The sequence below is a fragment of the Nestor notabilis genome, unplaced genomic scaffold (genome assembly GCF_000696875.1).
Source record: "Nestor notabilis isolate BGI_N333 unplaced genomic scaffold, ASM69687v1 scaffold27418, whole genome shotgun sequence".
Lineage (NCBI taxonomy): Eukaryota > Metazoa > Chordata > Aves > Psittaciformes > Psittacidae > Nestor > Nestor notabilis.
Genome location: NW_009941874.1, coordinates 1 through 11,519, shown reverse-complemented (window position 1 = coordinate 11,519; position 11,519 = coordinate 1). Strand labels below are relative to the sequence as shown.

The 11,519-nt window shown below is 47.3% G+C and overlaps 1 protein-coding gene across 2 annotated transcripts; it reads right to left on the bottom strand.

Moving 5' to 3' along the window:
- Positions 1-1,598: 1,598 nt before the first annotated feature.
- Positions 1,599-10,704, bottom strand: DCTN4 (dynactin 4 (p62)). Of its 2 annotated transcripts, XM_010021115.1 has the most exons (13): positions 10,634-10,704; positions 10,177-10,355; positions 9,394-9,437; positions 8,580-8,687; positions 7,951-7,971; positions 6,941-7,014; positions 6,510-6,622; positions 5,071-5,180; positions 3,983-4,056; positions 3,515-3,569; positions 2,943-3,050; positions 2,476-2,573; positions 1,599-1,812 (listed from the first exon to the last, which is right to left on the bottom strand). In XM_010021115.1, exons 1-13 carry the CDS (start codon positions 10,666-10,668, stop codon positions 1,599-1,601), a joined length of 1,233 nt encoding a protein of 410 aa, XP_010019417.1. In that variant the 5' UTR covers positions 10,669-10,704. The 2 variants fall into 2 exon arrangements, with proteins under 2 accessions (XP_010019417.1, XP_010019419.1); XM_010021117.1 differs by lacking the exon at positions 7,951-7,971.
- Between the last annotated feature and the right edge of the window lie 815 nt (positions 10,705-11,519).

Genomic DNA, 11,519 nt, shown 5'->3' with positions numbered 1-11,519 from the left:
GGGGAGCAGGGACACGCCGACACCTACCAAGTCCTAAGGGAAGGGAGAGGACAAGTCACGGAGCTCACCGGAGCGCTCGGGACATCACAGACATCACACCTCCTGCTACTGCTCCCCGGCCGCAAGCGCCAGCACAGCCCCGCATCCCGTCCCCAGCGTGGCGGCTATTTGGGCTAAAGCAGAGAAGGGGTGGCCAAAGGGCGAGAGCTGTATGTGGATGGGTAAAGCCACGGCAGGCGCTAGCACTAGACATTAACTACCTACTACAAGTCTTAAACTCATGCTGTACATCTGTGCGTATCCTACGCGAGGTTGTAAACGTGAGGCCCCGGCACGCCGCGGCAGGCTTCTGGTGCTAAGGGAGAGGTTTTGGGGTGCAGCACCACCCCAAAACTAAAGCAGGCAGCTTCATCCCACCATGCCGTGCAGAGGATCCGCACCTCCAGGCCAGCGGCATTCAAGCTTGCCCCAGCACATCAAAGCCCATCAGGAACGTTTAAGGTCTGTGTTGGAACCGGGAATGCTCTGCAGGGAGAGCGATCGCACCCGCTCGCACCAAGCTATGCAGCTACTGGTAATTCCGTGTCCTGGATGCACTGCTCTTAGTTCCTGATTTGAGCTGGGACCACAGCCAAAGGACAGCCTGGGTAAATTACCTGATGGTACAGTGTCTGCTGGTTAACATGGAACTGCCTGCCACACCTCCCTCCCACACGCCTTAACTGGAAAAAGAGCCAACAGCCCCTGTAGTTTCCCGTACATCAGATCTAACCTTAACACTCCAGGTTTCACACTCTGATTGCTAACCCTGTCAACACTTGTTTTCCAGCCAGGCAGCCTCTCTGGAGCATCCCAGCCCCAGCCAGGAGCTGCAGCAGGACCCAAATTCCCAGCTTGCAGCGTATCACACTGCCACATGCACCTGCAGCACAGCGAGCCGGCAGCGGGCTTGGTTGCCAGTCAGATCCATGGACTCTACAGGACACAATATTTGGGGTTTAAAGGCAAACTCATTTCCTTTGTGAAAAGGCATCTATCACCTCGGCTAAGCAAGCTACATACACCAGAGAGGTTGGGTTGTATGTCCCAGGCCTCCACAGCTGAGGTATCCTACAAGGAAGGAGAAAACCAAAAGCATCGTGCTGCTGCCAGTAACTTGCCAGTAATGCAGCAGACACAGCCACCTCTTAAAACGTTTGTTTGGGAAGGGGATAACTGTGTGAAAACGAACTTGTTCACTACTGAACATTGGGTCTGTGGGCTGACATGAAGAAAAGACAGAAATATGGGTTCTTTTCTGTCGATAAACTCCAATTCAGCCAGGTGTAGTGTAAATCTGGAGAAAGCAAGATCCTTCTCTGTGCTGAAACACGTGCTGCAAGTTAAACTAGCCTGTGGCGGCGCGGGGAAGCAGAGCAGTAATTAGTGGGCACTAGGACAAGAGGAAAGAGAACAAACCATCCTAAACCACGGCACCCTCAGCCACCTCCTCGCAGCGTGGTGGGGCCCGTGGCACACACCACACATCACAAGGGTGCTCTCTTCACCGCGACGTGACGGCCCGTCCTGCGGCCGGCGGGGAGCGGCGGTGGCAGCGCTTATGGGAGCACCGGTCCGAGGCTGAGCTCCACGTGGTGGGTGAGCCAGATGACCTCAGAGCTGTGATCACCTTCCTCGCTGGGCCTGATGGGAGCAGCGAGGTTTTTAAACTCGTGCTTCATCTTGAAACTCACGGTCACTTCACCCTCTTCTTTCTGCGGGGTGACCTTGATGAAAACCCCAACCTTGTTGGCTTTTCTGAAAGCAATGACGCTGCAAGGCAGAACACAAAGGAAGGCTGGGTCAGCCAAGGTCTCACACAATTGTTCTGGGAGATTTATTCTGACAACACACAAGAGAGACATTCAGTTTATGGCTGAATATGCCCTGTTAGCACAGCTGCCCTGAGTTCTAGCTTCTGAACTCCACAGGCTCCTCCTGCCTCACAAACATCGGTATCTGCCTTTCTGTTGACACATGTGTCAAAGAGAACACCCTGCTTTGGCCATGCGAGTTCTTTGTGTGGTTCTGCCCCAGGGAAGAGCCACAGCATACAGCTCAAGTTGCTCTGTAAGAGGCTGCAGAACACATTCCATTTTGGAGAGTGGAGGCAACTGTCTTGCACCCTCCTGGATAGTTCTCACTACTCCTGTGAACCCCCTGTTTGCAAAGGAGAGGATTACACAGAGTATTGCAGGAGAGAGTTGGTGCCACCACCAATAACAACTGCTCTTAACAGCACACCTTGCCACAAAGGGAACAAATGTCTCCTAAACAGTCCAAACCACATCTTTGACCCCCCCAAAACCCACCACCAGCACAAAAACCTGGAAAAAAACCCAAACAAAACATGCTGAAGACACAGAGGAGAGTGAGTTACTTGGTTAAATACCAAGTTTTATGGAACAGGATCCCCACAAGACAGACAACACTCACTCAGGGTCATCCTGGAAGTCTTGAGGCTCTGCCAGCTCATCATATTCTGCTGCAGCATCTTTGCCAGCCAGAATAAGCTCCTTGGGAGGAACTGCCACCTGAAACAGAAGATGAAGAGAGAAGCTTTTCAGCTCTGATCACCACCTACAGTGTGAGCAGGAGAGAGCCCTCCCCTTCCAAGGGCTGCTTTACTATGGTTTAACAGAAAAGTGATTCCTCCTCCGTCCTCCTCTGCTCCAGTACTCCCTGGTTACCACTTTAGCAGCGAAATTGTGCATTTCTCCCTCAGGTCCTGAACAATTTCAAAATACTTTTATGAGGTGATGATTGGTGACAACCATTTAACCTCCAAGGAGGAAAATGCGACACAGTCCAGCAGGGACTGAAGGCCCTATGAAAAGTGTGACCAGTGGAAGGATGAATGGGAGAGGTAAACCTTGGGCTCACACAGCAGGAGGGTACAATACCTTGGCAGTGCTGTTGATGTTGTCAGGGTCCCCCTCCTCACACTCCAGCAGTGTGACATGTGTGACGTTCTCCACTGGATTGGTCAGAGTCAGGAGGACTTGGCTCTCCTGGGGAGATTCAGGAATCACAGTTCAAGAAGCAAATATTCTAAAGTTCATTCTAAAGTCAGCACCTCCTCTTCTGTGCCCGATCAACACCTTCAAACATGGCACCACACAGACTCAAGGGATGGATAGCAAACACCTCCAGTCTGTAAGAAAGGTGCCAGTGCCACGCAGCACTCTTTCTTAATGTAAGATATACATATCTTTGGAATCTAGCCAAGGTTTCAACTCCACACCTTTTATTCCTCAGATATTGACGAGTGCCTGTGATGCCAGATGTCACACTGCACAGTAATCTACTGCAGTGACAAGTACATGCAGTGTTATTCTGACCAGTCGCTTCAACCCTGCACCCTCTCGAGCGGAGTGAGCGAAGCCCTCAGGGAACAGCCATCACAGCATGTCATCTTCCAAAAGATCCCACATCCACACCTCCCATCCGAAAGGTTTCTGGAAAAACTACTGACCTTCATGTAGCGCAGGTTGGGAATAGACATGATTCTCACTTCAGGGATATAGTTACTACAGAAAGAACAAAGCAAATGACCATGATGGACTCTGTTGCTGTCTGTAACTTACTTCTCAAAGTAGAGGGATGTATTCACATACATCCATCTCACTCATTCAATGCTGTTAGAGCTTAGCTGACATTAAAACCTAAAATGAAGTGCCCTTTTGCTATATAAGCCAAATCCTACAAATTCTTGCTGCTGTCTGGGGCTGGCACAGCATGCAATGTCTTTCCTTCAGCAGATCAGGAAGCAAGCCTATTACAGATAAGCTAAATGCATTTTAAAAGGTGATTACACCACCCTAAGAGATAACATGACCAAACAGAGGTCAATTCAAGAGTACATGAAATGAAAATGAAATCAGAAGGCATTAACTAAGCACAGATAGGCAGTTGTTCCCCCCAGTCCCCACATCTCACTTACACAGCAACCAGCTGGATCTTGAATTTGATAGATGTTGGGTTGAATTCTGGTTTGCTCAGGTTATGTTCACAACTCTATAGAGACAAAGAGATTTTAGTCAGCACCAGAAGCCAGTGTGCAGTCATGCACTTAAGAATGAGAGCTGCATACACTCTGCCACTAGCCAGGACATCAGCAGCCTCTAGCACAGTGCACATAAAAACTGCCTTGGGGCAGAGGTAGCCATTGCTGTGTCAAGTTATAGACACTCCAAAAACATCATACGCAGCACTATCTGTGCAATGCCAGAAACATGGGATGTGGCTTAAAACCACTTGGACACTCACTCATTGCAGCAGGAGAAAGGCATAAATACCTGTAAACCCTTTGATACACACTCCAGAATCCATTAAAAAAAAATCAAAGACCTAGAACTCAAGACTGATCTCCTCATAGGCTACTCATTTAAATACAGGCTCAGCCTGACATGACTCACTTCTGAGAAAATATTCTGCATTTGCAAAGCATTCTGCATTTTAAATACTTACAAGAATATTGCTCCATTCTCCGGGAACTAGACAAATCCAGTGAAACCACTGAGAATGCAAGCAGCTTTTTAAAGACCATGTAATAAGCCAAGAGCAGAACTTGAATTCAGTTCTTGTCTGTCTTCACTTCCCAGCTCTCTGCTTTTATTCTCTGAAATACCCCTTTTCTGCTTTCACTCTAAGGACATCTGCAGTATTCTGCACTCTGTCTCACTAATATTTTGTTTGCTGACTTTTGTCTTTAATTATAGCAGAAATACTTTAATCCTGAGTGTACTGGCAGCCCTCTCCGATTCCCTGGCAGAGCACACAGACCTTTGTGTAAACCCACTTTGTGTCTTTATGCATCTTTGCACGACGTTGTCCCCCTTTCACAATCTTCATAACGTCAGAGACGTGACAACCTCCCTCATCTCCTAGTGCTGTTACCAGTAATTTGGTTGAGAACTTTCAACAACCAGAAGCATCTAAGCAGTTTCTTTTGAAAAGAAATACACGTTTCCCACAAGCCACGTTGTGTGAGCCAGAAAATAAAGCACTTCTTTGTGCTCCATTACCCACCCGACAGCGCAGCGAGCGTTTGATGAGGAGGTGCTTGTGACGAGGGTAGAGCTGGGAGGCGCAGATGGGCTGGAAGTCAGGCTGCAGCAGGCGCTGGCGCAGGGTCGTCACTGGGTGCACAACAAAGCCAGGCAAATCAATCTCTCAAGCACTGAAACCTGAGCTAGATTCTACATAAGTGCTGGCCTAAGAGCAAGAGTGATGTGCGCCGTGTGGGCACGCTACAGTCCCTAAGAAACTCCATTTCACCTGCACCAAATAATCCATAAGGCACTGGAAAGTATCCCTGTTTCCAGCAGTGAATGGATGGAAGGTAAGAGCTGTGTAAAGGGCTGCCCTGACTGGGTGCATTAACACAGCACCAGTGCCAGCCCAGGAGAAACGAGGGACCCTCATTTCTGTTCACAGCTCAGCTGGAATGGAAACAGAATTTTGAAATCATCTGGAAAAGTTCTTTCCCTGCCAAGGGCAAATGAGTTTTTGTTGCTTTGTTACCCTCTCAGCTGGATGCTGCATGAGCACAATACACAGCTCCTCAGCAAGGAGTCTACATAACTCAGACTCGGGCATAGAATTAGTGACTACATAGTTCCCAAGGCAAGGAACTCCCAGTGGCCAAAATTTCCTGTGGATTTCTCCCCCAAAACAGGCTGCTCACTGTTTCCAGTGTCTCAGAGACAGTGAGCCAGCTGGCAGCCTTTTCCTCTCTGTAGGGAATCATGAAAGTTGCCTTCTTTACCATCATCATCCTCTCACAATGCTGGTGGACCCACAAGAAAAGGAGACCAAGATGATCTACCACTTCCCATAAACCTCTCATGAGTTAATTAATACCGGTGGCCTCTGTAGGCCTGCAGGACTACCAAGAACATCTGTCCTATTTAGAGCCACCTCAGCAGGGAGTCTGCATTGCTTCCTGTACCTGCTAGTTTATCCCATTCACTCCCAAGTGTCACTGGTCAATTTACAGTATTTGCTGACTAAATCATGAGCCAGCTAAATAACTGGCAAGGGTACACAAGCTGTTCCAAGCTGTGTCAAGGCAATGCGCAATTGTTACTTAACAGGTCAGTTTTGGTTCCAGCTCCCCAGCCGCTCTCAGCTACTCCTTATTTCCTGCTATTATGTGAAAAAGGATGTCAGCTCTTTTCTCCATCCAAAAGTTGACACTTCACATGAAGGGAAATTAAGGTCAGCAAGAAAAGGAAACAACTGTTAAGGGGCCTGACGCATTTGGCTCCAAGATTTCCATGTACAGCATGAAGCTGAGGCTGCATTCAAAGTTACCATTTAAATAAGTAACAAATTCCCTACCATTTCAATCCCAGCATAAAAATTACTAAAATCTCAGCCCATTAGGAACCCTACAGACAAGTTGCCAAGCACTGCCCATGTTATAAAATATAAGGGCAAAAAGTGACAGAATATTAAAGTGTTACCTTCTGTCAGATTGATTGGTCTTGTGTAGTAATCCTCAGGAAGAGGTTCCACTTCTTCCACTGCATCAGCTGGCTCAATCTTGATCTCCTTCTGGTCCTCTCCTTCTTTCAAGCTGAAAGAAGTGAGGGACAACTTGGTCATAACATACAGCATGTGTGCTCTGACAGCCAGCAACTGCATTGTAACACAGAAGACAGTGAAAGCTGAGACAGTGAGACAACAGTAACTGCACAAGGATGTGAGCAGTCACTTGTTTCTATGAGGAGAAAGGAAACCATCTGGAGCTCCTGCATAGAGATGCCCAAGAAGTGACATAGCTCCAACGCTCCAAAGAAAGCTCCTTTCACTGCTAATGTGCTCACCATCTTTCTGAAGTTGTTTTATTGCTCCCTCCCCACATTTCCTACCCAGCCCCAAGCCTGAGACTCACGAGAGTCCAGCGAGGGCACTGATGGGTGCGCCGGGCCTCTGGCGTTGAAGCCTGGTTCCAAGGCCATACTTGTCCTACAAGGAGAAAAGCAACTATCAGCTTCAGGTTTGCTTCCTGCCAGCACAAAAAGACCTACTGCAAACTCATCCTGCATGACAAGCATAGGGAGACAAGCAAAGGAAAGCAAAATGGGCAAGGTATTCAATGCTTCCCAAGATATTTTTGTTCCTGCTCCAACTGTTAGTAAGGAGAAAACAATTACCACTGCACTGCAGATGGGGAGAGACAGATGTGTGTGGCCACCTCTTACAGAGCTTTTACTCTTTCTTTAAATCACCAGCCTGCACTACTGACACATTTTGCCTTGATCTACTCTTCAGAGCAACTGCATGTCAAGTAGTCCAGAATGAGAGCTCAACTGCCAAAAGAACAGGGTTGACGTGGGTATGAATCCACCTGAAATGCTCTGTAGCACTAACAGAAGCAGCTGGAAGGTTCAGCCTCCTACAAGCCTTGTTATCTACAGGTGTCTCTCAGCAAGCACTGCCAATTGGCAGGAATAGTTGAGCTACTCCTCAGCTTTCTACAGCTGAACTATATGCAGAATGCTTGAAGGCAGAAATCTTCCTTCTGGGCAGGAATGAAAACCTGAATTCTCACCAAATGAGAAGTGTGAGCATCAGCCTACACTCGTGATTTTTCAAGGATCAGAAGATTAATGTGAGTGCCATTTGCCTCAGGCAGGCAGACAGCTGTGTCCCAGCCAAGCTTTGTGATGGACTGCTCTTCAACTGTACATTACTTACCCGAAGACACTGCCCTGTTTGTAAACTAACAACAGATATTTGGGTTTGTAACCAATGCGACTCTCTAATTAGCCTTCATGTGCATTTGTTCTAGGCACATCCAAGTCAGGGACCCTGAGGCACGGTGAAGAGCAGGATCTGTCACTCCCCTTCACTAGGTACCAGGAGAGCTTTAACACCAGCAGAAACTGTGAAAAGACTTACCACTACGTGTATAGTGTGTTGCTGTGGAGAGCCCCCAAAATAGCAGCAGGTAGCAACGGAGACAAAAAATGCAGCCATAAGACAGAAGCAAGGGCACAGAGCAAGCACAGTTAATTGAGAAGTAGCAAGCATATGCAGTCACCCAGCTAAACAAAGTAAGCAGTTACCTGCAAGTTACAATAACCAAGTCATTCAAGCCACAATCAAGTCTTAAGGTTAATAAATTCATTCTCAGTTGAGACTTCATAGAGAGAAGTCCCAGACAATCCTGAGCTAATGGTTACTGAGCTCTGGTATGCAACTGTCCTGAGAAAGGGCTACCACTGGGATTGTCACTGTGGCTACAGTGCATTTCACTGCTGGGTAACGTACTCCTTCACATGGCAAGTGTAAACCCTTCTGCATTATCAGAGAGGACTATTAGAGAGAAAGGCAGTGTAATACACTACAATGGGTGTAAACCTACTTGTCCCTAAAGATACCCATGTGCCCTCGCTCATTTTCTCCACGTTGTTCTCAATTAAAAAGAGCTGAGCAGCCCTATTGTGGCTACCAACTATGTCATCTGCCATGCTGAGGCTGCTGTGCATCACTTGTCCTGCTCTGTGAGCACAGTGCTCCCAGCTCACCGAAAAGGCCAGGGGCATGTAGTTTCGGCGTCGCACCAGCTTCTTCCGGTCCCGCTCGATCTTCTCTTTCTGAGCCAACTGCTGGTAGTACTCAACCAGTTTGTTAATCTGAAGGGATGAAAGGGAAGAGATATCCAGTGAAAGGGGAACAGCTGCAGTATTTCCTTGTAAAAAAGCTGGGCTGGGGTTCCTGCTACTTGTTTTGCTCTGTTCCTAGTGCTTGATTTTGGAAGACAGACATTAAAGAAGCCTGTGTGTCCTGATGTATCTTAACCAACGCTGTGGGTGACAAACAGACCCTCCTTTGGGAGTGACACCTGTCAGAGAGCAGTGTCCAGTTCTCACCTTGCAGGCAGGCAACTGAGACTGTTCATGCACTTGCCATGACGGGACTGAATAATGTCATATGGTCAAAACCAAACAGCATCTTCACCCCCGAGGCTGATCACACTTAGTGTAGAGCCTTAACTGGTGACAGGGAAGGGTAGCAAAGGTGCAGTCCTGTTTTCCACGTCCTAGACACACTCTTGGTGGGAAAACAGCTTTTTTCACATACATATGCAACACATTCATTGGTGTTGTTTTAACAGCACTATTAGATATGATGTTTTCAAATAGGTGTCTTCTGCAAAGCATATTTTATACCGCGATATCCACAAGAGAGCCTCTAAGAGGCCTTCCTTCTACTGAACTGAGGTTAGGATCTGGAACTGCTATCTGAAGGATTATATAGATGCAAAAAAAGTGACTGAGCTGGCCTGGAGCCTCTAGCAGCTCTTTCTAGCTGATGCATCTCAGCCTTCCCCTCACTCACCCTCTGAGTGTGAGGATTCTCCGGCTCCTGCCAGCCACCACTAGCTGCAAGAGAAAGAGAAAAAACAAAGTCCTCAGGGTAAGATTTCCAGACTACACAGAGAAATCACTTCTAACACCCAGCTGCCTCAGTTTTACTCCTGAGATGACACTCCCCATTTTGTTACACTTACCATTGCAAACATACACCTCTGAAAGCTTTTCACAGGTAGGTTTGGGCTGAAGGAGCTTCACCAGCTTTTATTCTCTTTTTAAACAACTGCTGTTTGAGAGATACTCAGGACAGCAGCACCTAGGAGTCACTTTAGCAGCAGGTGCATGAGTAACAAGAATGGTCTCTTATTACTGGCTGCCTGTATCTCTGCACCTTCAGCTCCTAGTCACATCAACACTGGAAATCAAGAGTATCTGCTTAGTCTACGTAGCCCCACCTGACATACTTTCTGCACATCTTATGCACCAGGAAAGCTTGTTTCAGTGCTGCCATGAAAAGAAAAACTAACTACAAACACTGACTGGCAACTCTGGAATAAGCCTAAGTGAACGAAAGTGATGGAAAATAAATGAGATGTTTATGCTGTCAGACTGAGTGGCTTCGAAGACTCTGAAGGTACATAAACAAGACCTAAACTGTGGGGAGAGTGCACTCACTATAAAGCCCCTTGTTTGACAGCTTTCTCAGTAGTCAGGTAACACAAAGAAACTAGCTGGATTATTTGCTGCCTTCAAGGCACATACCAGGCTCCTGCTGTTACTCAGTTCTCTGTTGTTGACTGTCACTTACCGACAGACTTATCGGCCATGCCAACATCCCGGGAAGTCCAGCGACAAAATCCACAGGCCAAGTAATAGGCCTTCTTCATGGTAGTCTTGGCTGGGTCATCAGGGAGTGGAGCAGGGATGCTCGTGGCCCGAGTGGAAAGGGTGTGCATGCAGCAGGGGCAGTCAAAGCAGTTTGCACACCTGTAAGGAGGAAGGTCTATTAGACAGTGCTCTGACAAGGGCCAGGGAAATGCCCGCAGCAAGCAAATCAAGATTAAACCAACAGACTTCTCATCAGGGAAGAAGAGCAACAGAGCCATCAACACAATGGTTCACAGATGAGCTTTAAGGTCCCTCCCAACCCAAACCGTTCTATGACTCTATGACATACTGGGTGATATAAAATGTATTATGAGAAGAAGAGAAGAAGCTGTTTGAAGGAGAAAGTCTTGATGAAAATAAAGCCAAAGCAACCTTACCTATTCTTTTTCAGCTTGGCTTCAGCTGAAGGCATGTTTTCCAGGCAGCTGGGGCAGTAGTGAGAGTCCACCTGATGAAGGAGAGGGTCACATCATGCTTCCTGGCACACATTTGTCTAGGCAGCAGCATGCTGGCAGCAGCCTGAAACTCTGCCACATGATTTAACAGGGCTTTGTGCCTGCCAGCAGACAGGGGAAGCCAGGAAGGACTTGAGATGCTTTTTGTATCTGAAATCTTAACCCATCTCAGCCAGATTTTGATCTTCAATAATGTAAGCCAGGTTTCTTAAGTCAGGATAGATTAAACTATTCTGCTTAGTAAATAGGAAAAGGACAACTGGGTGTTGACCTTTTGCAGTGCCCAGAATTTCGTTTTTCAGCTTGAACAACAGGTTTTAACATGCTTTATTTCCATTTATATCTAAGTTTATTATACCCTTGTAGTCACACCGGTCAGATACACACATGTTCCAGAAAGCACTTTGTATCTGCTGTCACAAACTGATTTTGTCAATTAAAACAGTAGCAAGAAGGGGGTCCTCTTCTTGAAGGGGAAAATGAACCGATCATTAAGCACGGCAACGCACAGTGACTACACTGGTGACGCTACAGCAAAGTCATGACGGATGCAGGCTGGTGACAAATCTGTTTTCTACTCCTCAGAGGCTTTATCATTTCTGAAGAGATGTCTCCTCAGAGACCCAGGTTGCAGAGTCATTCCCTGATGGCTTTTCAAATCCACTGTAACTTCTCAATTCACACAGCCTTCCGCCGAGTGAGTTTTATTGATTTTATTAGGGGTGATGTGAGTCATAGGAGCAACCCCGGGATCAAGGCTTGCAGTGCCCCATGCACCAGACCATTGCTCCAGCCTGATGATCACCTA

What these genes read in the sequence shown, in the direction of transcription:
- DCTN4 (XM_010021115.1), bottom strand. Translation starts at nt 10,668, where the DNA reads ATGCCTTCAGCTGAAGCCAAGCTGAAAAAGAATAG. An exon ending in CATGGCCGATAAGTCTGTCG is followed by an intron (nt 9,438 to 10,176) that starts GTAAGTGACAGT and finishes TTTCTCTTGCAG; the next exon opens with CTAGTGGTGGCTGGCAGGAG. An exon ending in AGTGCCCTCGCTGGACTCTC is followed by an intron (nt 6,623 to 6,940) that starts GTGAGTCTCAGG and finishes CACTTCTTTCAG; the next exon opens with CTTGAAAGAAGGAGAGGACC.